Genomic DNA, 27038 nt, shown 5'->3' with positions numbered 1-27038 from the left:
GTCACTGCCTCTGCTAGTACTGCTAGCTTCGGCTCTGTGAATGAAGAGGGCGTCCTACACATCAGGCAGCCATGGTTTAAAGGAGCACAAAACAAACAAACAAACGAAATGCAACGAATATAAAGGACGGCTGTCTCTTTTTAGGCTGCAAGGAGTTCATTCATTTCCCCATAGCCGAGGTGAGTGATCCAGAGATGCTGTTGTTCTGTTGGTGGTATCCGTGCTTAGATGATGCTACCTTATTAGATCGATAATTATCGGCAGAAATACCGATTTTAAGGACTAACAGCCGGTCTGCTTTTTAAGGTGGGCGTTACACGATTTATGTTGGAATGAAAGCAGAATGAACGTTGCAGCTTTTATTCCATTTGTCTTGTCAACGTGAAGTTACTGCGGAAAATATTCACCGTCCTGGTGTTGAGATGAAAACGGTGACTATGTCAGCGATGGATTTCCAGTGAAATGCATCTGTGGTTGTCGTCTCTACAACAGATGTTGAAGGCGGAAAGTGTCCCAAGGAATTTCTTACTGTTCCCCAGATGTGTATTTAATATAAACCCGAGCAAAGAAGCGAAACGAAGTTGTTTATACGCCAACCACAAATGCATCCAGCTGAGAGCCACCAGTTAACACGGTCACATTTTAAACCGAAACACCAACAAGCTCGTTCTAACAGGCTTCATGGTTATCATTTTCTGCACTCCGGGAAGGGCGAACAGAATTGCGTCGGAGATTGTTGGCCTCCTTTTTGACAGACGTAATGAATACAGTAACATTATAAGCAAGCATCCTCTGTTTTTGGTGTCTTCCTAGCGGAAATGTCTACAATCGCTATGTTAGCTAGCCAACGGTTACCAACGTCTGTATGTGCGCGTGCGACTGTAAACTGCTCTGGCTCGTTGGAAGTCGTGACAAAGACTGAGGAGCTAATCTTAGAAGCTGCTCTCATGCTAACTTGGATAATTCATCATCGATTTACTGGCAAAGCATGACCTTTAATAAACACGTTTCTCTTGGCACAACTGTCAGATACAACCTTACTGGGTATGTTTACAGTGGATGAGACTGGTGTTTGCTTTGTGGGTTTGGGCGGGCCATGTAATTAATGACGCTAATTTCTGCTGCTTGGAGATTGTTCTGGCACCATGGTTGTATTTACAAGTGATATGTGTAAAACTACTGTTTTAACATGCATTACATTTTAAGAGCACTGGTTGCAACACCCTTTACGTGTTTGCACATCACACCTAAAGAAATACTGCTTTAAATTACTAATAAATATTGATATTAAAAGAACATGGATTCTAAAGGCTTAACATGCCAGCTTCATATAGGTCCTTTGCAGATGATGTCATGCAGCAGCAGAAAACTCCCCTTGGGGGGCAAGTCATGATTTCTACATAGGGAATCGCAACCAAAAAGGCCCTGCTATGAGCGGTTTACACCTCTGCCAAGCATTCAAAGTGTGAAAACAATATTATAAATTCTTAAGCTACTCCAGGGTGCTGAAAGTAGTGAAATGTTCAGTTAAAAACCTCTGATGTTACCCATGCTTCCCCAGCTGATGTCTATCTCACCAACCTCCAGCCTCGCTCATTCTGACGGGAAATCTAGATCATCTGATCAGTAGAGCATTTTGTTTCTCTGCCAAACAGCTCCTCCTTTGGTAACAGTGGCTTTTTAAATGTGGATTAAATAATGACAAAGAATTGTTCAAAGGAAACTGGCGCTCAAAAAGGATCTAGCTACAATGGCTCCCATTAAAGAGTTGTTTTGTAGAACAGGTCCTATCATGAACGTCACATCATTACTTGATCCCTCATCCCACAAGTTTTATACAGTTGATAGTATGTCACAGTTTCATTTACAAGCACGTTTGTGATAAACTGAGGATTTTTTTAATATGTTTAAGGGGCTCAGCTTGCCTCCTCCAGACTCTTGTCTCTGTTCATCTTGCTAGACATGAGCGATTTTAGATATTTATCGTCTCCATGCCAGGTACATCAGTTAAACTGTGGTAGAAATCACTGTTTTGTAAAGTGTAGGAATCATATACAATGTATGTAGACATTTTCTGATGGAAATTTCCAGGGGCGTGTCCATTTAGAGCTGTAAAGTGTAACTCTCCCGTTCATTCCTAACAGCTGCCCCCCTCTTTCTGACCCCCAATTGACATTTGTGTGTCAACAGAATTATGTGACTGCCAAGAATCTATTGTTGTTGAGCTGGTTTGAGGTCTTAGAAAACATTGGTGTTAAGCAGTCATACATTCTGGTGAGCTAAATCTATTTTAGCTACAATTTTTGTCTACACTTAGTTTTCTTAAGTAAACTGATACATTTTGAGCTGAAAAGAATACAAAATTGAAGCTTTCCATGTTTTTTTAATGCAATTAATTTAGTTGTCTAATCAGTACAGCGCTAAAGTCAATACTCAGTCCAATAATGGAAAGTAACTAATTACATTTACTGCTGCTCAGTACTCTGAGTGAACTGGAATTGGATTACTTTTTACTTGATTGGATTTATAGACCAGTACTTTTACCTCTACTTAAGTAAATTAACCAAAATAACTGTACTTTTACTTGAGTACAATAGTGTTGTACTCTTTCCATCTCTTCTCAGCCCCAGTGTCTTCTAATCCTTTCTCAGTTTGTGACAAGATACTGACATAATAAATACCAAAATATGCAGTATTAAGATGACTGAGTTGAGACACTCACAAAATAACAGAGATCCATTTCTTTAATATATGTATTAATGCTTTTTCTGTGATTTTTCCTCAGGTTTGACCACAACACTGTGACATCCCATTATCAGACTTTGGGAACCATTCCCTTGGAGGCTATCTTGGACATCAAATGTGAGCAAAAGCACAAATCTTTTTCAGCCTTTCTGACAAGTATAATTGGTGTTCATGTAAATTTTATTTATACAGGTCCATCACTTTGTTTTGTGTTGTTTTCATGTCAGTTTTATTGTGGCTGCTTGGTCAAAACAGGAAAAAATGTCATCTATTCTTATGACACCTCAGCTTCCCCTTTCTTTAAGATAACATTAACTACATCGGTATTTTTGTACTCTGAACAGTTCCTCATTTTTATGTAACTTCCTAGCTTGTTTGAATTTTGTTCAATGCCTGGAACATCTGTAACTTTTGACTAAATACATTATAACTGCAGTGTATTAGATCTGCAGCTTTTCTGTCTGAAACAACAGCATATTTTTAGAGAAAACATGGTCTGTCCAATGCCAGCACCTCTATCCTCCATGTAGCTACACTTTCCATAGGCTCATTTTAAGCTGAAATGTAATCAAGGTGAGTGTATTAAGTAATTTACTTTGCTCTATCTGACCGAGTAGCTCCTCCTCTGTATTCCCACTGATCCATTGCTGCAGGGCTTTAGACACCAGGAGGAGTATTTAGGTCAGTCAGACATCATCAGATATTCCCCTTTCCATCTATGATATCATGTCAGATATAATATTAAGCACACTCAAGAAAGAACACCTAAAGGAATGATAAGAAAGAGTACACGTCTGTCCTAAAACTGAAGTTTTTTTTATGTGTGTTTGTCCGTAAATGTACTACTGAAACAATAAATATCTTTATATTTGTTGCACATGGGAAAGCGATGAAAGAAGTATGGTCCACCATTTTTGTTTTCCAGAATAATCATGAACGCCCATGAATCAGACGTGCACACCATCTCCCCAGAGCTGCCGGCGATGTTCGACGGCATGAAGCTAGCCGCAGTTGCCACGGTGCTCTATGTCATCGTCCGCTGTTTGAACCTTAAGAGCCCCACAGCTCCGCCGGACCTCACCTACCAAGATACTCCTCTCAACCGCTTCCTGCTCAAGTCCTGTCCTCAGCTGACCAAAGAGTGAGTTTTGTTCTCAGCTCTGTGTCTGTCACAAAGAATCAAAGCATTACCATGGAAATGGCACTGCTTGTCAGCCATCTGGGGCTGCAGCAAAGGTAGCTGTTTGTCTGGCGGTGGTCCCATCTGTCATCAGTGTTCCTGAGTATTCCTCATGTCTTTGCCAAAGATGCCTTGTTTCACCATCAGTTGTAGCATGAATAAACATCAGGCTGTGCTTTTGGGGTTTATCCCAAAGGTAGCAGGCTTTGTCACAGTTACATTACAAATATAGACTCGTTTGTGGCAGGGGAAGCATGTTTGAATATATAACCACGAAAGTCTCCCATCTCTCCATCCCATGGGTTAGTCTGATGTCTACTAAGATTTTCTATCCTTATTTATGAAAAATTATGCAAATCAGTTGTCGTTGATACAGGGCAATGGGAGGCAGATCTTTCCTGGGTTAGCTAAACCAGATTGGCAGCCTTTTTTGAATGGCCTGTTGTGTGCCGTATACCTTTACCTGCTTGTCATATGAGGAAGAGTTGTCTTGATACTACATTTTTGAATCATACCCTCCTGGGCACCTAACCCAAACTTCTTAATTCAGTTCTATTTGATTTCCATCTGTCACATTAGAGCCTGTTATAATACACGCTACTGTCAATGACAAAATCAGCTTGATTTCATTGCTTACTATTGTAGTATCCTGATATGTAAGCAATGCCACTTAAAGCAGCATGACTTTTTTCCCATCGCCCTATTCCTATTTTCCTCCATAACTTTTACTGAGGAACAAGGAAACATGGATATGATGACACATCAGGAGAATATTACCTCGATTTTCTTTAACTTTCCACACACAGTAGAGCTTGTTGGCTTGCTGTACAGTGTGGAGATAGTTGTACATTGATAACCTCCATATTGTTTTTGAAGTATAATGAGCTGTCTTGTGTTGACGTGGAAGCTCAGGTATTCGGCTCACTGATGTTAAAGACTTATCAATACAAAGCACCAAACTTCAGTTTGTCCACATTTAAAATAAAAACAGCTATTTGTCAATGATATCTGCCTCGTGCAAGCATTCAGGAAAAAAAGACCATGTTAGAAAGAGCCACTGAACACATACCAAAGATAGAAAGGCAAAATGAATATCCACAAAATGAAATATTTCTTTTTTGGCTTATCGTTTGTAGAGATCATTTGAAGTGTATTCAGGGTAACTGCTCTGTCTGTTCCATATTAAGGACATTTTATGGGTGTCAGTGTTTCTGCAGAGGGTCAAGCTCACAGTCTGAAGTCTGCAGGTCAGGATGTAAACAAGAGTATTTAGGGACCAGGAGACATCACTGTTTGTCTGCAACAGACATTAAAGTTAACATGCATTTCAATGGGATACTAAAGGGACCTAATAAACCTTGCCAACTGCTGAATAAAGCACCTGTCTTTATGTGGAGGGCAGAACAGAAACACACATGCAGCAGACAGAAGCACAACTTTAGCAGCTATCAGAAAAAATCCGCTCCTTCCTGCATGACTCTGTGGTGATTTTTGTTCTTTGCAGCGTAACTGATCAAAAATTTCTTCTTATTTCTCTGTCTGATTGCTTTGTTTGTAACTGGCACTTTATCTTTCTAGACCCTCTTCTAGACGCTCTCTCTAAATGTGCTGCAGTTTTAGGTTGAAAATATGTCTTGTTTTTCACAACCTTGGTACTTTTCGTAAGTATTGAACAAGAAGCTAATTGATTTGTGTAATTTGAAGCATATGGTATTATCCAATTATTGAGAATTGGACTTTTTTCAACCTTACATGGTGTATCACTTATGTCCTGTGGTCTGCTGGGGTTGCAATGCTTCAGAGGAGCTCTGCATGGTGGTCTTCCTCTGGGCCTTCCTCACAAGTGTCTGCTTATATAACCGATAGTTACTGAGCCCTTTGCCTCTCAGCTGCAGTGTCACAGAATCATAAGGGTACTGTGATGTTTACATTTGTGTCTCGTCTGTTGTCATTCCCCGCTGAACAGCCATATTTACTCTCAGAACTGTTTGACGCAGAATGCTAATAGATCTGAAATAACCCGAGTCCTGGAAACCGTCTGCATTGTTGATGTTGGCGAAATCTGTGTTCTGTCTTTGTGTTGTTGAGAAGTCACATTTGTAATGACCCCCTGCGGTGTTGCATAACAAAGATCAATTACAGAGAGGAAAGCATAGGAGGGATGTTGTGAAGTTAGCCAGCATTTTCTTCAGCTGTGTTTGGGGACATTACACAAGGGTTTCAGCTAACATGGAGGGCAAACCAGGACAGGTGTCCTTTTCTTGAAGTGCAACTTAGTGTTGGCTTGTGTTTTTTAAATACTTATATTTTTTTAAATACAAGGAAAAATGATGTCTAAAATCTACATTTTACAGTCACAGTCATTCGTCAGCTCATTGTTAAAGAGTTTGATCCTTGGTGTTTGTGCAGCAGTGTTGTAGCGAGTACATTTATCAAGACAGCAGCCAATAATAAGCAGATCAATGCCAGACAGCCATTAGCAGCAACAGACTAGCTTAGTGCCATGTTATAGTAAAACAGAAAAGGAAAAGAAAGAGGAGAGTAACCAGAGTGAAACAACAACAAGCTTAAGTACCAACCAGCATTATATATTTACTGGAAATGACATATATGGTTAGGTATATGAGCCACCAGATTGCCTGTATCTATTTTTATAAGCAACCCTTCAGTCAGGACATAACCTCAAAGACTTAATTATTATTTCCAAAGGCGTTTGTTGGGTGTTTTCCCAGCTTGTGAGCATCAAAAGCTCATGACTTCTGTTTTGAACTTTGATCTGGACTTCAGATTGTTGCCTCATCAAACCGCACTGACGTGTCTGTTTCCTCTTACCGTTACCTAATGGCCATGCAAGCAAACAGAACTTGTGCACACTACACAAAGGGATGAAATATTCTGATCTAAAGGCAGGCAAAAGGTTAAAAAAAGACAGAAACAGGAAATCAATGATTAATTTTGAATTGTTGCATCAGTTTTATCTGTAATTTGTGGTGCAAGGTCCTGCTTTTAGATGGTGATTATTACAGAGAGAAAAATGCTTAATTCAAGTAGAAAAACTCCTCAATCATCATCGTCTCTGCCCGATGTTTTATTATCTAAAGTGAAGCATTTGTCTTGCTTGTCGTTTTTCCTGGACCTTTTCCCCTCTGTATCTGTGTAAAAACTACAGCAAAATTACGGGTTGGGGGATTATTGTTGTCCTGACTCGTGTGATACAACAACTGTATCACTTGTGCCAAATATCAGTTAATTAAATAGTGCTGTAATCAGAATTAACTCTTGTTATGATTCACTTTGTCACCATCTGATGACTGCTCACAGTTCTGATTATGACATTCAGAGTGCCATGTGAATGGGATATGAGACGATTGACACAAAAAGAGGAAGACTGGAGAGGAAGCCGAGCTGACACTTAGAGTGGTTTCACATAAGGGAAATTTTAAAAACATGAGTTTGACCCTTCCTTGGCCCCCTGATTACTGTTGTCAAGCCCTCATATTGTGCATAGTACACTCAGCAGTGTATTTAAGGCCCTGTTGGTGATGTTTATAGGAAATTTCAGACCCCTGGCTCCAGAGAGGATACCTAATTTAGTCTAGAGACAGTACAGCTAACAACCAAATAAGGATAGCAATGTTAGCCAACATCTGTGGCATCAGATACTGGTAGGCAATTTTAACAAGGTTTAAAGATTTGGAGCTGTCCTCACACACCCTCCTGTATCTTTGTCTTTATTCTGTCACTGAGGCTAAGTAAATATATGTGTTTATGGCTATTATATATTAATACGGTACTGTGCTACATCAGTAGCCTTTTTGTTTAACATAGTTCTATGATGATCCATTTTATTAGTAATTTTTTCCCCATAATATACATATTAAAATAGAGAAATAAAAGCCTTTCACAGGCAAAAGTCAGCACTAAGTGTGACTTGCCTTTTTACTTGGCAAATGTTAAACTCTCTAATTAGTTTTTGGTGTGTTATACCACACTTTTTTATTGTATCAGCACTTCCCAAAAAATGTCTTTACATTTCAGTGCTTTTTAATTTTCTCTTTGTGTTTATATGATACCTAAATATTTAGGGCTATCTTCACACGGCAGGTCAGAGCTGACTTTTTTTTTTGGCTCATATGTGACTCATCTGATGATTTTTCTGACAATGCAAGTCACACTGATTCTGACATGTTCAAATCAGATTTAATCTACTCTCATGTGGTAATTCAATGTAATATATAAATATCAGGGATGCACAATGTTATCAATCTTGTATTGGTACCGGCAGATATTAGCTTTAAAATGCAAATATAAGTATCAGAAGATGTCAAAATTGCTGCCGATATTTACATCCAGTATTTTGCCTGTGTATTTTAGCATATATCAACTGTAAATTTTGGCCATACACTAATAAATTACTGGAGTTTCAGGCTTAATCAACAGACCTATGTCAGTTGAGATCTTTTTCTTCTTTTATCCTCATTCTTTTAATTTTAAAGTGTTTTTTAAGGACTAAAGTTTGTTTCCCAGGTCATCCTCAAACCTTTAAGTGTGTCCAAAAGGACTGAAATTTCTTGTCCAAAAAGCAAATTTAAATATCAACATCAGTATCACGTAAGATGAATCTGTAAATATAGACATATCGGAAATTGAAAAAAAAAAAAAACAATATCCTGCATCCCTAATAAATATATTAAATGTATAAATATTAAATCAGATACATATCTGATGTCCAGCCAGACTATGTCGCATTGATGTCATTCTGGAGTGACACTCATCACATTTCTGCGGGCACAGGAAACAGAATTGGCAAAGGTAGGAGTCAGTCATGCTCACCATGGAATACAGCAGTGATAGAGGCAGTCAGTGGAGGGACAGCGAGTTGTTAGACCTCCTAAATATATGAAATGACACTTTTATAGAAGCAAAACTTACTGGGTTGTTACATAACTAAACTATTTTTCAAATGCGTTTGAAAGAAATGCCAGGCTATGGTCACAAAAGGATTTGGCTGTAGCACCAAAGGAAAGTGGAAAACCCCAAGGCTAAGTTTAAAGAGGCTAAAGTCTCCAATCAACGTAGCGGTCATGGTCAGATCAAGAGTCCACTTTACAGAAATATGGGGGACAAACCCTGCTGGCATGTCAGTTCAGCTGTTCAGGACTGTGACCTGTTTACATGGCAGTCTGCATACAGGTAATATTGAAAATGTAAACAGCCAAAAAAACAGATCTGAGCAAGAAAATCAGAACTGAGCATTAAAGCCTGCAATGTGAACATAGCATTACTATCTACTGAGCTATCAGTGTTTTTATCCACTGTTTTTCTCTATAGAAATGATTTCTCTGCATTAGCAGTCTGCTTAGGATCATGGTCATGCTTGAAAATAATACACTCCCATTCAGTCTCTTTCAAGAAAGACTGGAATGATAATTGTGTCTCAAGACTCTTACACAGCACTGTATTTATATCCTTCAGTTACTGAGGTAACATGAGGTATCATTGTCGTCTACCAATCTATCTATTCTAGAGTATGTCCTTATTGTGGGCCACACAATAATATGCCACCTCTGTTTTATCTTATCTGTTGTTGAACTCAAACAACCTGTGGTTTGCTTATCCTCCTGTCCACATAACAACAGCGAGGTTATCCTCTTCCAGTAGTCATAGATTAAGCCTGTTGAGTACCTTCTAGAAAAGCAGGGTTAAGCTTTAGCTATGCTGACTGTAAAAGTGCACGGTGGAGGTGATTACATTATCACCAAATGGAAGCACTCTGGTTTTGGATTGACAGCCCTGTTATGTAAGAGGGTATTTTCTACATGCAGTAATTATTGAGGGTATAGTAAGAGATAAGACCACGTTGAAGGTCCTGTGTAACTCTTGATGTAATTGGACCTTTAGCTCTGTTTTGCCTATTCCTGTCTCTGACTGTTTTGGTCCTCTGTTCAGTAAAAACACGATTAGTGTCCTCTTTGTCTGAGCTTTGACTTGTTTATCTCAACTGATGGCCTCCAAAGATGGGCCCTCTTCACTTCATCATCAGCAAGTGTGACAAGAAAATTACTGATACAGTGTTATGTAATTGAAAACAAGTGAGAACGAGGCCATGTGATGCTTGCTAATGTGTCGTTTTCAACAAGTCCCACTGTTACTGTTGAAAGCCCTCGTTTCAAATGGAGTCGGGTTTGTCTTAAACCTTTTACAAAAGGGTTTGTTCACCATCCTGTGAAGACCTTTACACTTCTGTGACAATGAATAACAGCATCATATAAAGAACAACAAATGAAATTACCCTTTTTATGATAAATGTTGTCATAATTATCATTATCATTAGTGCATAAGGGGAGATTCTGCTTCCCCATCCCTCCCCACATTTCATGTAATCCCTATATCTGTCTTGTCTAACAAAAGACAACAAAAGCAGAACAAAATCATCGATGAAAGAAAAAAGAAGATATAATAGAAGAGCGAGGCAGGAGATGTCTGTAGAGGAGAACTTTCTGCCTCTGGAGGGTTACAGTAGAAGCAAACAATTGTTTTTGGCTGTTAACTTCATAGCTCTTATTCTGATTATACATCCTCTTGATTAAGCCTTTCTTAATGTCATACAATCTAAAGATTAAAAAGCTCCAGACACAGTTCTCCCGTCAGTTGTTTGTATCCATTTGGGTTGAATTTTGAAATAAGATGGTGATTCATGATAATGCACAACACAAGGCACAGCATTTCAAAGGAATATTACATAATCCAGACTCCTACTGCAAACTCCTACAGAGGTATCACAGGAATTCAAGTAGCCATGCTCAGCATAACTTATAAACACATAGCAAAAGACTGTCGTTAAAACATTGATGTTAGTTGGGAGCATAGATCAGTCTTTAAAAAGCTGCAACAGAAATGAAACTGTGCATGCAAACTGTGAGTCAGAATTTGATAAAGTGTCATAAACCAGGCATGTAAATGTGTCTGCTCACTCTGACATTGTTTAAAGCTGTTCTCAGTTTCAACCTTATCGAGTGCATTAGGGGAGTTAGATCATATTTCCAGATGGAATTTAATACCAGAGTCCATATTTGTGTTTTGCAGGTACATTCCTCCCTTACTGTGGGGCAAGAGTGGTCACCTTCAGACGGCTTTGTATGGGAAACTTGGTCGGGTGAGTTCTCCTCACCCCAGCGGAATCAGAAAGTACTTACCCATGCAGGATGGGGCCACTGCAACCTTTGACCTGTTTGAGCCAGTAGGGGAACATCGAATAGGAGGTGAGGAATTACATCCATATCTACTTTTCTTTAACAAACTGTATATTTTTATTACTTGCATAAATTCGGACGATATTTTCTGTGGTAGATGGTGGCTGAGGTGTTCTTGGCTGCTTGGCTTAAACATCTAATTTATGTTTTGAATTTAAAATATTGGAACGTTGTTCTTTATCTTGTATTTTTATACCCTTAGTATTGTTTTGATGTTTCATTTATTTTGTGTGGAAGAAGGGAAGTTTCTCCCGACTTGTTCCTTGTGGTGGGGTTCTTACATGTTTGATATAAGGGTGCTGCAGACTCTTTTTTAATACATAAAGAGGTAGGGGGTACAGACTATAAAAGCCTGATATGTTGCTCATAAAAGTCCAACAGTATAATACCTGTCTTCAAACTGCTTCGACAAAAATAGCAATCCTAGACACCCGATGTTGCCTCACAAATTTTTGATAAATCCATTTCTCTCCTACACACTAGACTTGTCAAATAAGTACTTTTGTTAGATCTTCAGTATTTGTTGATACTTGCAATCATTAGAATAGCAGAGGCAGTGGACACTAGTTTAGCTCAGCTGGATGCCAATCTACAGAAGATACATTCCTCAATGCAAATCCTGATGCTGGCTCTGTTTGGTGCACATCTTCCCCACTCTTGCCCATATTCCCTGTCTCTTTTCAGCTTCCCTGTCTAAATCAAGGCAAACACCCTCCAAAAAATCTTAAAACATAATAATAAATAGATAATAAGATAAATATAGTATTGTTGTTAAACATGTGGTATAAAAAAGACACTGAAGTGAAATTTGACTTTTAGTTATGAGTCCACTTTTGAAGGATTTTATGGGGGTTTCACATAAGCTTCTTATGCTGAAGTTATTGGTCTTTAACTGAGTTAAAATGTGTCTGTAATGCATTTTGTGAGTCAAGTTTCGAAGATGGATTCTCCTGAATGCCTTAGCTGAACTCTGACCTCAGCTGTGATCCTGTGACCCTTTAGGAAAGCTTAAGACTCCCATGACATGAAATAGTCTGGGTTAAAATTCTGTTCTCTTTTTCTGAGGCTGTTTTTGACATAAAAATGTCTCATCCTTTATTTAAGAGAGTTTATTGTGCTTTGTTCCTTTTAAACACCAGCATGATGGACTGCTCAGGAGAGACATGATCTCTTCTTGTCTGTATAAATCTCACCTGAAAATGTCAAATTTTGATCCTTCTGCCTGTTTCACTAGATGACATCACCATGGTGATATGCCCTGGAATTGGTAACCATAGTGAGAAGCATTACGTTCGGACCTTTGTTGATTATGCCCAGAAGGACGGATACCGCTGTGCTGTGCTGAACCACCTGGGAGCGCTTCCCAACATCGAGCTGACCTCCCCGCGTATGTTTACCTACGGTAAGGAATGGAGCTGACTTCAGTTTACTAAGAGATTAAATGCAGAATCACATTTTTGAGGTAGTATCAAGGACTGAAAATGTTTGTTTTTTTATACAGAAGAGATTTAATTCAGTATTATTAGCAGGATTACTGAATCATTGGTTGTTTTGTTTATTTATTTTTCTTAGTCCTGTACTCTAATCCAGCGGTCTGGTGAAATTAAAGCTTGAAACATCTTATATTATTCCTAACAGGAAGAGCAGCAGAAATATACATACAGAAGTCTTTATTATGACATTCTTTGGAGGCACGTTATCTTCATTTTGATATAATCTGGTTCAGTTTTGGGTATTTTTAACTTTTTTTCACTCAGACAAATCTCATTACAACATCAGGGTGCAAGCTTAAAAGCTTTATGAGCTACTAAAGCTCCAGGAATAAGAGATTGTAAGAGATTTTAGACCTGAGCTCACTGAAAAGGTCTGATAGAGGCTCAAATTTAATACTAAAGGCACCTTCAGCTGGAACTGCTGAGCAGAGAAAAATGCTCCATCCCACAGGCGTGTTATTTATTGATTGAAAACTGAACTGTTTCTCTCACAGGGTGCACATGGGAGTTTGCATCCATGGTCGGCTACATTAAGCGGGCGTATCCTCAGACCCAGCTGGTCGTGGTTGGCTTCAGTCTGGGTGGAAACATCGTGTGCAAGTTTCTGGGAGAGAACAGGGTAAACCAGGAGCGAGTGCTGTGTTGTGTCAGCGTCTGTCAGGGGTACAGTGCTCTCAGGTGGGTTTTTATCCTGTCAGCTCTTAATTAAAACATGCTCTATCATTAGAGCCCCTTTATTACACAAGCACTATTTTCATACATTTATAAATATTGATGAAGTGCTGCATAATGCCAAGGAATGATTAGTGGTTGCATAATACAGCCATGTGCTAGCATCTCTTGTCAGATGATGAATCTTTCAGCCGGTCTGTTAACTATTTAAACAACCATTTACTGTTTTGTAGACCTTATTCTTGAAGAGACAGACCTGTTAAACTCAGTTTTTGATTTTAGGCAGTGGTTGGTTGTTCTTTTCACAATTTTCTGGATGCTCTGTGTGTTCAGGCTGTGCTGTTTATTAAACATCTTTCCCTGAATCCCTTTCATATGTTTAATGGGGCATTCTGAGCAGAGGGGTCTGTTTGTACAGTGCAGTGAACCGCGTGATCGTGTAACCTGTGCAGGACAAACACTTTGTTTACATTCAGAGTCACATTTGTAGAACATGCAGTGCAAACAAACATGTTAATGTATGTATGTTTCCAAACCAGTAGAGCATGTGAGGGTTAATGCAGACTTTGCAACCTGTGTTCATACTCGACTGAGCATCAACTTCAGGGTTTAAATGCAGTCAGAGTTTCTCGGTGAACATGACAGGCTGGGTCTGTTAAAGGCAGCGGGATGCATTAGTTGTTGGACAGACTGCCCTTTCCAAAAGAACAGATTTCAGATTTTTTACCCTTTAAAAGAATCCTCTCCAAACATTGTCCCAACCTGAGCTGGCCCTTCTGTCAGCTGCCCCTTAATGCTGCCCCTTTCTACCAATAATGTATGATTAACTGATAACACCTCTGGTTACTTTAAACCTCAGTGCTTCAAGTAAAAGTCAGGTATTTCTAAAATATAGTTTTTCAGTGTGTTGGTTTAGCCTGTCTCTGTCAGTGAGCTGCATTTTAATGCCTGACTCGGTTGCTACTCTCTGCCACAGCGTGATTCTTTGTCCAGTGGATTACACAGGATATTTAGTGTGTTGTTTGGAATGCAGACAGGCTGCACAAAGCTTACTTCCTGTGTGTTTGTCTTTCTCTCTCTCTTTCACCCAGGGCCCAGGAAACATTCCTACAGTGGGACCAGTTTAGACGATTTTATAATTTTCTCATGGCTGACAACATGAAGAAAATCATCCTCTCACACAGGTATTACAGCTGATTCTGCACATGTTTTCATATTCCTTCACCTCAGTTGATATGAATATACATTTGTTTAATTGTAGGAAGCCAATAACGGGTGTTTCACAAAGTCAGTTCTCAGGCATCACATCAGCAAAACATACGTTTTCCAATATTCTCAGCATTTCTTAACTTCCACATAAAACTCTGCATGGTATTTAAGGTAATGAATGATCAGCAGCTATTGCAGCTAGTTTCACATTTCAAGCACACTCCCTTTCTTGCAGAGGATTCCCCCAGACAGGGAACTGCTCTGTTTTCCTCCTTGGCTCAGTCCAACATTACACAGACTTGTAGTCATTCTGTATTTTCACATACAATTCCTCCCATGTGATGTCATGAGAAGAGCATCATGCTCTTTAGAGAATGTAGACATAAGGTTCAGCTCCCTGCCAGACCCTTACTGAAATCCCTTACTGCATTGTACAAATGTTTAAGTAGTTTACTGCCCTCTGAACGGCTGCTCATTTCGACATTTTGAAATGTTTTTTGTCTTATGTACTTTGTATTTTCTGTATTTACAGGCACAGTTTGTTTGGAGGGAGTTCGATTAAAACGATAGATGCAGACCTTGGGCGGCTTTGGACTGCAACATCCCTCATGCAGATCGATGACAATATCATGAGGTATTTCAAGATGAAATAGGTGATAGTTATAGCCCTTAGGGTTGTTTTCATGTGACAGATTTAAGCTCTGATTCGTTGAATTTCTTCCTTTTAATTCAATCTTGCAGCCTGTGGTGTAATGTGTCTAAAGAAGTGGGTATACTTTTGACTGATACCCCAAATTTTCTAAGAGAACCAGCAAAAGATAACCTCACCTGACATGCCAGATAGATGGTTTCATATATACATTGCATGGATATATTTCACATTCATCAGCGAAAGCTCACATAAAAAGTGTTTGGGGAGGCAGGACTCAGAAGGTGATCGGTTCTGCCTGTCACATTCATTAAAGGCCAATCAGAGCAATATTGCAAAATGATGTAGTAGGCATGTGCATCTCCAGTACTAACCTGAGCTCTACAGGCTAGCGCTCCCATAGTGTGTGAACGACAGAGCTTCTCAGTGAATAAAATTCATGCTGAAACCGGCTAGGAGGTGTGCAAAAACATCTTCTCTGTCAAGACAAGCTTTTGGTGGGGCTCTTCAGTCTTATTTTAACATAGAAAAGAGGCTCAGTTCTGATCTAAACTGCTGCTGTACTACAGCTACTTCTGAGCGAATAGCTACCACAGCAGCAGTCATTGGATACATAGGCAAAGCCCACCCCTAACGATTGCAAACTAGAATAAATGTTTCTCAATAAACATCTCTTCTGTCATGTCAAGCTTTCAGTATAGCCCTTAGCTCTTGTTTTTGTAAAGAAATGTTATGACAAAACTGCCACTATGGCTATTTTCGAGCTAATCACTTCACCAGTTTTTGGCTCTTTATTTCATAGAGAAATGTCGTCCAGTTCTGCTAAAACTTCAGCTATACTATAGATATATCCAAGCTAATCATTACACTAGCAACTTTAGTACAACTGCACTCTGCCTGTGGCTTTTGCCTTGTTCTCCTCCTATTCTGATTGGTCCGAAACATTTTCAGTCAGGCATAAATGTTAGATATTGCAGTTTTGCAAGATGGATTTGCCTATAGACAGACATGGCGGCTGGTAAATCCATCTACTTTGCAACCTATGCTATTAAAAAAGATGGAAGAAAATCTTGCATAATTACACTTAAAATGTACCTGTAGTATTTGCACATTTAACTTCTGCTGCTTCAGGAAAGGAACAAAGAAAAGCAGTTTTTACTGTAACCGCTGGCCAACAGACAGTATGCGGACACAACCATTTATAATTCTGCATTTTAAGTGAGCCCTTCCATATTCTTCGGCAGTGTTGGGGGTAGTTCATTACAAAGCAATGCTCTTTTGTACTCAGATATTTTTTGTTGCCTTTGCCATCCTAGGAAAGGGGGTTTTGAGTGGGTATCCTCCATGTAGATTAAAAGATAAATGCAATAAGTGACTCCATATACCCTCTTATACCCTGCTCTACACCACTGCTAGCAGCTCTTGCAGTAATGTTTTATTGAAGAGATATGAAATATCTTTGATATGTGTGTGATATAGTAAAGAATTTTCTTTTTTGGGTTTCAACAGAAAATTCCACGGCCACAATTCTCTCAAAGAGTACTATGAGAAGGAGAGTTGTGTACATTATATCCACAATGTAAGATATGTTTTTACATACATCTCATATTATCATGTGTTATTTTTTTTATTTATTTAGTTTATGTATTTATTTGATGTGCATATTCTTTTTTTCCAGGTCAAGGTGCCATTGCTGCTGGTGAACTCTTCAGATGATCCTCTGGTTCATGATTCACTTCTCACCATCCCTCGCACATTAGCAGGTAAATCCCAGCAGCAGCGCTGCATTACTGAACTTCAGTGTTAAAGAAGTTTTATTTTAAGACGATTTTTAACCATGTTTACAGGAAGATGTGCAGCCAATGGATAATTAACTTGATATAAAGTAACAGCACTCAGACATGGTTTGTTGGTAATCAGTTTTCTAAAAAAAATCTAACTTTGACAAAAACTGCTAGTCAGTGCAAATAAGGCTTAATATGATCTTCTTCAAAAGACAGTTCAGTTCCATTCATTTAAAATAAAACTTGCTCTAAAACTGCCAAGTCTGAGATGTGTGTAGAGATGTGTCGCTCAAAATCCCTATCATGAGTCAAAAAAGAATGGTACAACTTTCATAACTCATGGACATAATTTCATAATGCTTCTGGTGTTTTAAAATCAGATCTTAAATAGCACTGACAACTTGAAAAATTTATAATACTAGATTGTCCTGAATATTTAATTCTGTGCCAAAAATAATGGAGTGGAGTTGGCTTTGTACAAGGAAAATCTGTGCTGGTGTTCATCATGTTCTTGCAGACATGCTGAGTCACCTATTTGATCCCTGTATAGGTGTTGTTTTTTTTATTGTTTTATGCAACAGGACTGTCTACGATGGTTGCAGCTGACACCCAATATTTTGTTCTTAAAATAGGAAAAAAAAACATGTCTGGATTCTCAAAAGGCCTTCTTGTACATTGGCTCCACACCCTAGGGAGGAGAGGTTGTGACACATGGGTCAGGTCAACAGCGTGATCTATGTCTTTAGGTGTGTAAAAGCAGCTGTAACACTTGTTCACACATAAAGCTGATTTCACAGTGTCTCTTGCTGCTTTCATATGGGATTAATGGGGTTGAGGTTGGTTCAAGTGGAAACACTGTTGCTCAGCCTAGCTTTCTCCTCCTAAATCCTAACATTACATTATTTGTTTGTGTTTGAAAGCCTAGTGAGCACAAGAAACAGGAGCTATAGCTCCTTCTGGTACAGTATGTAGCTTAACAGGAAGGACCATAGGCTCCCTTACATCTGAAATTTCATCAAGAAGCTTGTGTGTTCAGAAAAATTCGATGTACAGCTACTTTATAAGGGAGGCATTCATATGGTCTTACCATGTGAATATGGAAAACATGACCCTATTTGAGGACACTGTCCATTCTTCTGCTTAAACCACATTTTACTGGTTCACAGGTGTTCATTATACAAGATTTTCCCCTTCAGTTGACTTCATGGCATATTAAAGTTACAGGTAGTCTAATAAGACTGCTTCCATGTTACACAGTGTCTAATCAAGCGTTTCTCCTCTTCTGCCTGTGCTATATTTAAACTTACTGGCCACTTCAACTATTTTGGAAAAGGAAAATCTCTCATGTGAGATTGTTTGTGTGGGGGATGACTTCTGACTGGAAGTTCATGCAACTCTGTCCTACATGTGTCTCTGGAAAGCAACCCTTACTGAAAAGAGGATCAGCCACCACCTTTGTCCTGAAATATGTCAGTGAGTCAGACACACTGGCCTACCAGGAAGGGACAGAAATACCCTGACTGTGTTTGTGCTGTAATTAGCTTGGATTAAAAACGACTGATGAGACGAGTTCACAGCTTGCTCCTAAGTAACACTCACCTGTGATTAGCTTGTTTCATGCTTTAATGTAAAGCATCTGGCTGCACATGCAACATGTTTGAGCGTCTTTTTTAAAGTACAAGCTGTCCTCCAGCTTGCTCTGTTCCCACCTGTCACTCTGAGCCCACTGGAAAAATGTCTCCAGGTCTGAACGAGCTCTGAGCTGTCTCGTGGCAGCTCAGCAGCTGTCATGAATAGTGCACGGTGGTGAAAACCCTGCGGGATCTTAATCACTAGTCAACCGCATCAGGCTCACCCACTAACCCAGATAAAAGCAGGAGAATAACAAGATTTAGGCCAATCCTTTTCATAAGACCACTCAGCCTGGCTGTCCTCAGACATAGCACTCTGCATGCCATACATGTAATAAAAAAGTGTGAACGGATTCACTTCCTCTTTCTAGGCATAAACCGAGGCAGACAGGACAGAATATGTGTTCTTGTTATTTGTCTGTCTCTACATACCTTCACCGGTACAGCAACCTTGTGGCATACCTGTGTCACTCGTAGCAAATGGCTGCCTGATTCAGAAAATTGGTGTGTGTTATTTTGATTTTTAAAACTGCTATAGAGGGATGCAGATGGGCCAATGCTTAGGTCCCGCCCCATATATGCGGGTTTAAGTCTGGCCTGCAGTAGGGGTGGGCAGTTAATCGCAAATTAGATTAAATCACAATTTGACTTGCTGCAATTTTCAGATCATAGAAAGTGCAATATTTCTTTAACCTGAAAAGTGTCAAAATACAAGTTTGATACAATCTTTTTTTATGCTTTACACATTATGCAAACATTCAAAGATCAATTCAGAAATTACTGAAACTGTTAACTCCACATCCATTACATTCTTGGGTAATAGTGCCTTCTAAATAGTTTTAAGCATACAAAAAATCTCCTATAGCCCAAATGAGCTGTCATTCTGTAGGACAAAAAGCACAGGTCTGGGTGTGAAACTGCAGTTTGACTGGTTCTCAGAAGTATGCAACCACAAGGCAGTAATTCTAGGTATATATTTAAAGATGAGGTAATTCTCTGATTTAGCACCTGTCAACACCTACAGGTCTCTGAGTTTAAAAATCTCTCTGTAGGTGTTACCCTCAATCCAGTTCAGTCAGTTTTTAATCATGTCATTACATGGCCAAAGGTTGTAGACACCTGAACACTTCACTTATATATAAGTTTGTCTCAGTAGAGGTGAGCAGCACTGCACTACAAGAAAAGGACATTAGTTTCAGATCATGAAAAAAAGTGAGAGCTCTGTGTGGTCTAGTGAGGCATGACATAGCAAGCTAAAACTTGTTCAGGGTAGAGAGCATGGAAGGACAAGTCCACAAACTTAGTTCTTGCATACTTTTGGTCATTTCTGTGGCAGCCAAGCAGACTAAAGGTTAAGTATGACAGTTTGAGACCTGACAGTGAAGGCCAACTGGCTGAAGAGTTAATATCAAGTAATATTTATATGGCACCATTACACCAAAACAACACACTGGAATAAATGAAAAATGTGAGTGTTTATGAAGCACCTTTCAAAATCAAAGTTACAAAGTGTTTATCAGGGACAGCCACAATATAACACAAATAAACATTAACAGGCAGGTCAAATATGAGAAACAGCACACATTTTTAGACATTTGTAAGAACTCGAAAGGATTTTGAATTTTTTCAGAGGAATTTTAATAATTAAAATCCAAGTAAGATTGGGATAGGCTTGCAGATTAAAGTAAGTCTTGAGAAGAGATTTCAAAGGGATTACCGACTCTACTCTCCTGATGTCCCAGAGCAGATAATTTCCAAGTTTTCGAGCCCTCGCCACAAATTCTCTGTCCTCTTTAGTTTTCAGTCTGGTAGTTGGAACAACCAGAAAACCTCCACACAAAGGTCCCAGTATACATGATGATTTAGCTGTGAGCAAGGCCATGAAGAGCTTTAAGAGTCATCTTGAAATCAACTGACCTATAGTGAAGCCCTGCCCCCTTTGTTCATTCAGACAAAATATCAGCCAAAGTTGAAATTAATGGTTTTCATTTGGGTGGGCTTTAACTACAACCTTGGATCAAATGTAGACATCCTTGTTCTTTGTGTTCTTTGTGGCTCCCCACATGCCATCCTCTGATCTTTCTCCCTGATTGCCCACACCAGGGCTATTCATTTAGTTGGGTATGAGGCCCAGTTCCTGGGAAACGATCAGATATGAAGGGCCTAAGAAATATTTCATGACATACAGTATATGTAACAATTTTTATAGCTTTAGTTACAGATGACTTTTTCTCATCTGTAACAACCTCCTTTAAAGATGCAAGCATACACTTCTTGACAGTCTTTGCAGTTGTAATGGGCTTTTTTTTTTTGCTTAAAATCCATGCCACTAGTACTGATGCTGATTTAGCTCTCTTGTGTTCTGTGCAAGCCGCAATAAAGGTGCCATGTCTTTCCTTGAAACATGAGGCTCGCCAAAAATCAGAGCCAGTTGGGCTTTTGTACTCACAAGATCATGACAACAGATACTGACATGTGCATGCTAAGACATCAATGCGGAAAGCAGTGCATGTGTCTGGCAGGAATGAGAGGATATATGCATGCATAACTGCAACACTTTAAGGTGGGACAAACAAGTTGGGAAAATAATCATCACTGATGGTAATTTTAATTCAATAAATGTGCATTTTTTCATAATAAACTGGTGTGAATCATCCCTAAACAAAATTAGTCTACTTAAAGGGCAAGTAAAAATGACCTTGGATCCCTGACCCAGTCCCTGAGCCTCCAATTGAATACACTGGGCCTACACTATTAGCTGTCCTGTCCTTTTCAAATAATGGCTAAAAAACAAACAAAAGTGAATCTCTAAAACTGATTTCATGGGCTATTCCTGGGGAAACAGCGAATGGGAAAGTGTGGCCTGCAGTGTAAAAAGTGAATTGAGTTGTCAGATGACTAGAAAGGAACTATACGAGCTCAAGTCAGTTTACCATTTTGTTACTGTGTTCGCTTTTAAGTTCTTGATTCTGCAGCAGCGTATGACAAAATATTGTAAAAGTTGCAATGGTCCCAAGCTTTGTTGTTTTCAATGTAATTGCAGGAGCAAGTGAGTTTTCAAAAAAGTGCCATTTTTGTAAGCCTTACCAAAAAGCTCAATATATATAAAGATTTAAAGAAAATATTTTTTTACAGAAAGTTACTAAACTTGAAATCACAGAGAACCTTGATAAATATCAGAAACAATCGCTACCCTTTTCTTTAAGTTCTGCAAAAAGAATCATTTAAAATAAATTCAATTGCAGCACATGTCAATGTAAAAGTAGAACCAAAGGAGCGTACGCTTAAAATTCATCCAACACAGCATAAGCCATGTAACCCTCTACTCAGCTTCTCTCAACAACCTGCTTCTACCCCTCACTAGGTGATCTGCAGTCTGTTGACTTTGCGACAGTATGTTCATGCAAAACCTTCCACTTTATAGAGGGACTTAAATGAAAATGTTAGCGCTGACTTTAGGGAACATTTGATTTCTGTAATCTGATAAAGTAGTGGTTCTGTTAAGTCTCAGTTGTTCTGTCTCCATCATTAGCAGCTTATTGATTGGCTCAGTCATGGCAGTTGTAGCTTAAACATACTGTACCTGCCAGAAGTTGAGTCATGCTGTTATCTATTTGACCAGCCAAACACACCCTCGCTATCTATACCAGGCATAATATAATCCCTGTTAAGCCCATATTTGGTCATGTGTCCACTGTTGGCTTTCAGATACTGACGGGTACACACTGTCCAGAGTACACAGGCCTAATTCCTTTGTGTTGTGTCATCCTTCAGCAAAGATGCCGAATGTGATCTTTTCCCTGACGCTACACGGAGGCCACCTGGGCTTCTTCGAGGGCGCGGTGCTCTTCCCTCAGCCCCTCACCTGGATGGACAAAGTGATTGTGGGTTACACCAATGCCATATGCCAGTGGGAGAAACAGAAACCACCGTGCCAAAGCGGCCCTCTGAGTGAGAACTCCTGCACAGAGGAAAAAGCTTAAACATCTGTCACTCTCTCCCCTCCTCCCTTCCCTTTCATCTCTCTCTCCAGTCCTACTGTCCAAGCACTGAGGAGACACCTGAACTGAACCTGAAACTCTTTTCTCTGCCTTCTCCTCGGGTGCACAAACACAACTCTCCACGCCTTCACCACAGATCCTCTTCAATCACCGCCACCTTACAGTATGTGAAGGAATAAAAACTAACTGCCTTTGTGCTCTTCTCTGTGGGAAAGACTTTGAATTCATAAAAGGGACTTCTTTTAGTGAACACAACAAAGATCCTTGGCTAATGGAGGTTTTGACCAAATATGACAAACATTAAATTAAGTCGGCTTTGAAAAGAAAGTGAGAGCACCACTTTAGAGTAGGTCTGTGACAAACAAGAGCACACAAAAAGCCTCCTATAACTGTAAAAAAAAAAAAGAAATGTGCTGCAGCCGGTGCCTACTTACTGCACCTGTAAGAAGCTCACTGCTTATCACCGCCAAGGCCATGTAGCCTAGTCTGCTGTCTTAACCAACACAGCGTCTTTGTAGTATGTATGCGTGTGTTACTCACAGCAGTAGTGTGTATGTGTCCGTGTGCGCCTGTGTAGACCGAGAGTTAGAGACCCGTGACGGAGCATGTGATATGGTGTTTGGTAGGTGTGATCCAAATTCTCTGTTGGTGGTCTGTCGGCCCCATTCTGTCTGTTCTTCTGAGTGAACTGTCGTTCTTTTATTTAGTAGGAAATGTACAGTAGAGAAAATAAGTATTACAGTGGGATATTACATATTATTTCATCCTCCTGGCACTTGTGTTTGGCACTTAAAATGAAAGCATGCCAGGCATGAGCAGGGATCAACCCCAGAAGGGAACCATCATGCACATTCCCACAGTCGCATTTTATCACTTTGATTCAATGCACTTTACAGCCCATTGGACACATCTTTTTCCCTTTTTAGTTTCCTCATTATTTGATGCACATGCAAGGAGATTGTAAGTGATTTAGCACTCCTTGTTAGTGATAGAAAGAACTGGAGGGAGCAAGGATGATAACACAAAGTTAGATGACTCAAATGTTCCCTGTGCAGGCTTTTGTCCATGTCTTCGAGCCCTTGTACTTTTTCATTGGCCTTTGATCAGCTGCAGATCCAGCCAAGACTCTGATATCCTTCTTACTGCACAGATACAGACCTGCTAGAAAACATACTAGAAAAATACCTCATTAGGTGTCAACATCTGAGTACACTTTAGCATTTTCCTGCGGAATTTTCTGTATTGTCTGACTTGGGGAAATGCACCTGATTGGCTCACATGGGGCTGCTTTTCAAAGGGGGTTCAGCAGCAGTTTATTGTCTTATAATCTGAGCTGTGAGGTGTGATAAGTAGGAGGGCAGAGGATACCAACGTTAAACCAAATCTTTTATATCATTAGATTGTTCGTAGAATATTAGTGATTGTTAATATTGTGTAAAAGGACGTAGAGCATTGCATGCAAGAGAGATGAGACAGAATTTGACACAAGGGAATATTTTTATTTTTAAGACTGCATCTCTTGTTTTCTTGTTTTGGCTGCTGAAGCTGCAGCAGCACAGCAGGGTGGAGTTTAACACTGCTGAGAATCCATCTCAAATGTGTCTTGATGAAATAGCACTGCAAAAATGGGACCTATTTCTTTTCAAAAACCGGGAGCTGTTAGTGAGCTTTGATGCAAGGGCTCAGGAAGCTTCTTCCACTCCAGCCAAGTAATCTGAAACACTGTGACGTGACAGATGGATGGTTTGAAATGATGAGGAGATACAACAGCTTGTGCTGTGAGCATTTGATGGTACTTTTAAGGGGTTGTGAATCACATGAAAATCTAACTTACTAGACAAGTCATAAAACAGCTCAGACAATTAAAATCTGTTATTGCCAAAAATTCTATCAAACAAGCCGATGTTAATACTCAGAGGGCACTGGCTTATTATGACCAGAGTATATTTACCATGAGCCTCTAAATTTATTCTTAATTTCAAAGTTAGTCATAATAAAAGTTTGGGTTTACATTTGGGAAAACAAATTTTGCAATTAATGATTCAAACAATTAAAAGGGTGAAGAAAAGACAGATAAATCCCTATTATGTGTAACTAGAAGAAAAATTCCCCTGTGTTTTTTTTGTTTTGTTTTGTTTTGTTTTGTTTTGTTCCAAAGGCTGTTTGCCATAAAAAATATAGAATAGCAGTAAATGCTGGTACACATCCTGCTTGATCTAGCAATATTTGATGTTATTCTTAATCAGAGACGGAAATAATGGAACTATTGAAAAAATAATGATAATTTGGATGTTGTCTTTTGAGCCAAAAAAAGAAGAGATTAGTTGCTTAATCTACTCATTAATTAAGCAACTGTTTTACAGATTCTTTGTTCCCTTGAAGTTTGATTTGGTTGTTCTTTGGCTGAAGGATGAATTACCTACCTTCGTCTCTCAGCCTCTCTGATTGGCCAATCTTTAAAGACCCTGTAAAGTGAAATCCAAACTTTGTCTCTTAACACTCTAGAAATGTTGGAATATGGCTGCTGTAAACGTGAAAATACTGAGATATACATGTGACTGAATTTTGGATTTAGACCATTAGAAAGTTTTTCACCTCTTTCCTGGCTGGGTTTCATGTGGGCAGGGCCAATATATGGGCTGATGATGTCACGAGCCCACAGTGGGGAATGACCCCGCCCCTCTAACACTACAATATAAAATCACAGAGCAGTTCATCTCAATACAGTCTGTTGTTAGCTGATGTCACTGCCTTTACTGAAAGTTAACAGTCAGTTAAATGCTGGGTTTTTTCGTTCATTGTGAGATAAATTTGCCAAATCTATCAGCCACAGTGGTCTATGGATCATTTAAAGTATAACAGAGATTTGAGCCAGAAATAAAACTTTGTCTCGTCTCTGGCACAGAGCCAGGCAGCTGCGCTCTGACCATAAGGTCAAAAGGCAGGATTATGGTGTGAGAGCTTTCCTCCATTCAGATCATAACATTTTTTAAATTTGAGAGAATTGTATTTCTCCTGAGTGGGCGGGGCTTCAGCTCATTCAACAGACATGCCCACACCATCCTGGAGCAGAATTTACGGCCTCATTTTTCATGATTTTGAAGCTTAATCTTATAAATTTAAATATGTTTTATCTGACTGAAATTTGAACCAGGGTTTCAGTGACCTGTCATACAACAAACCTAAATGCAGATTTATTTTTACTTTACAGAGTCTTTAACCTCCTTTTTTTGCTGTGAAAATACAATTGAATCCAGGTAGCAATCACACCAGTCTAGCTGTATCAAAAAGGGAATTACTTATCCAGCTTTATCCCTTTCAACTTAAGAGGTCTCTAAATTACTGATCCAACATTAGTGCTTTTGTTTCACTCTAAAATCTCAATCTGTAAACCCATCAGAATACTTACTGAGACTGAATCTGAATGTCAGCAGCCTTTTATGAATGATTTCTGAATATAAGGGTGGGAAAAACTGTATTTTATTTTGACAATGACACTGTATTATTGAATGTGGACATTTTTGCCAGATCATGTTTAAGGCTGCCGTGTCATCCTGCATCTTTCAAACCATACATTACTCAGGACGTTTACATGCAGTTAGAAAAAGTCAAGCTGATGTGTTAGCCGTACTAAAACTGGAATTTTAAATACAGTAACAGGAAGATTTTACTCATAAAGTCCTGATAGGCTTACTAAAATAATAATGAACATTTCTTAAAGACGGACTAACACCTAGGTAACAGTTGTGGTTGGAGGTTAATTTACTTGTGCATGCACAGTTCAGAGGTCACGGCTCAGTTCATACCTCGGTTTTGGGGTCACAGTTCAGTACCGGTTCGGTACCATCAATATATCCCTCTGTTGTCAAAGTCTACTGCTACAAGGACAGTAGTCAAGTTAAACTAACAGCTCGACTCTACTCTGCATGTAAACACTCTGATGTTAACATCTGTTATCAGGAGGACCAGACTATAACTGAGAGTCATTGATGGCAGTCATCCTTAAATTTAGCTGCACTGAGGTCAACCATTTAATGCTTCACAGCATCCACATTTAAAGAAAGATCCGGTGTGGTTTGGCATTATTCTGGCTTGTTTGAACATTGACGACACCAGCACAAACCCAGAGTCTGCACCAAGAGCCATTTGTGTTCTTTTGATCATTTTTGCCTACCCCGACTTTGCACAGAACGCAGGTTTGGATGTGTTGTTCTGATGTTTTTTAGTTGATTATTTTAGGTATTTTTTTGTATTTTGTATTGTTATTTTTTGTATTATTTACTTGTGCAAACGCATCAGAGTGTTGATGGGTGAACATACATTTAGTGTATACTGTCATGCCACCACTTCTGATTGACAAAACCAAAACGATTCACTTTAACACTGAAAAAGCTAAATAAATATATATAAATAAAGTGTAT

At 39.2% G+C, this 27038-nt stretch overlaps 1 protein-coding gene across 2 annotated transcripts; it reads left to right on the top strand.

Annotated features, from left to right (window-relative positions):
* Positions 1-25703, top strand: LOC121508099 (monoacylglycerol lipase ABHD2). 2 transcript variants are annotated; one of them, XM_041784624.1, is made up of 12 exons: positions 1-179; positions 2786-2862; positions 3671-3886; positions 11012-11187; positions 12413-12580; positions 13166-13349; positions 14435-14527; positions 15085-15186; positions 16711-16780; positions 16880-16964; positions 22391-22500; positions 22650-25703. In XM_041784624.1, exons 3-12 carry the CDS (start codon positions 3678-3680, stop codon positions 22794-22796), a joined length of 1344 nt encoding a protein of 447 aa, XP_041640558.1. In that variant the 5' UTR covers positions 1-179; positions 2786-2862; positions 3671-3677; the 3' UTR covers positions 22797-25703. The 2 variants fall into 2 exon arrangements, with proteins under 2 accessions (XP_041640558.1, XP_041640568.1); XM_041784634.1 differs by having other exon boundaries at positions 22391-22792.
* The last annotated feature ends 1335 nt before the right edge of the window (positions 25704-27038 follow it).

The sequence above is a fragment of the Cheilinus undulatus genome, linkage group 1 (genome assembly GCF_018320785.1).
Source record: "Cheilinus undulatus linkage group 1, ASM1832078v1, whole genome shotgun sequence".
Taxonomy (NCBI): Eukaryota; Metazoa; Chordata; class Actinopteri; order Labriformes; family Labridae; genus Cheilinus; species Cheilinus undulatus.
This window is presented reverse-complemented; position numbering and strand designations above follow the sequence as displayed.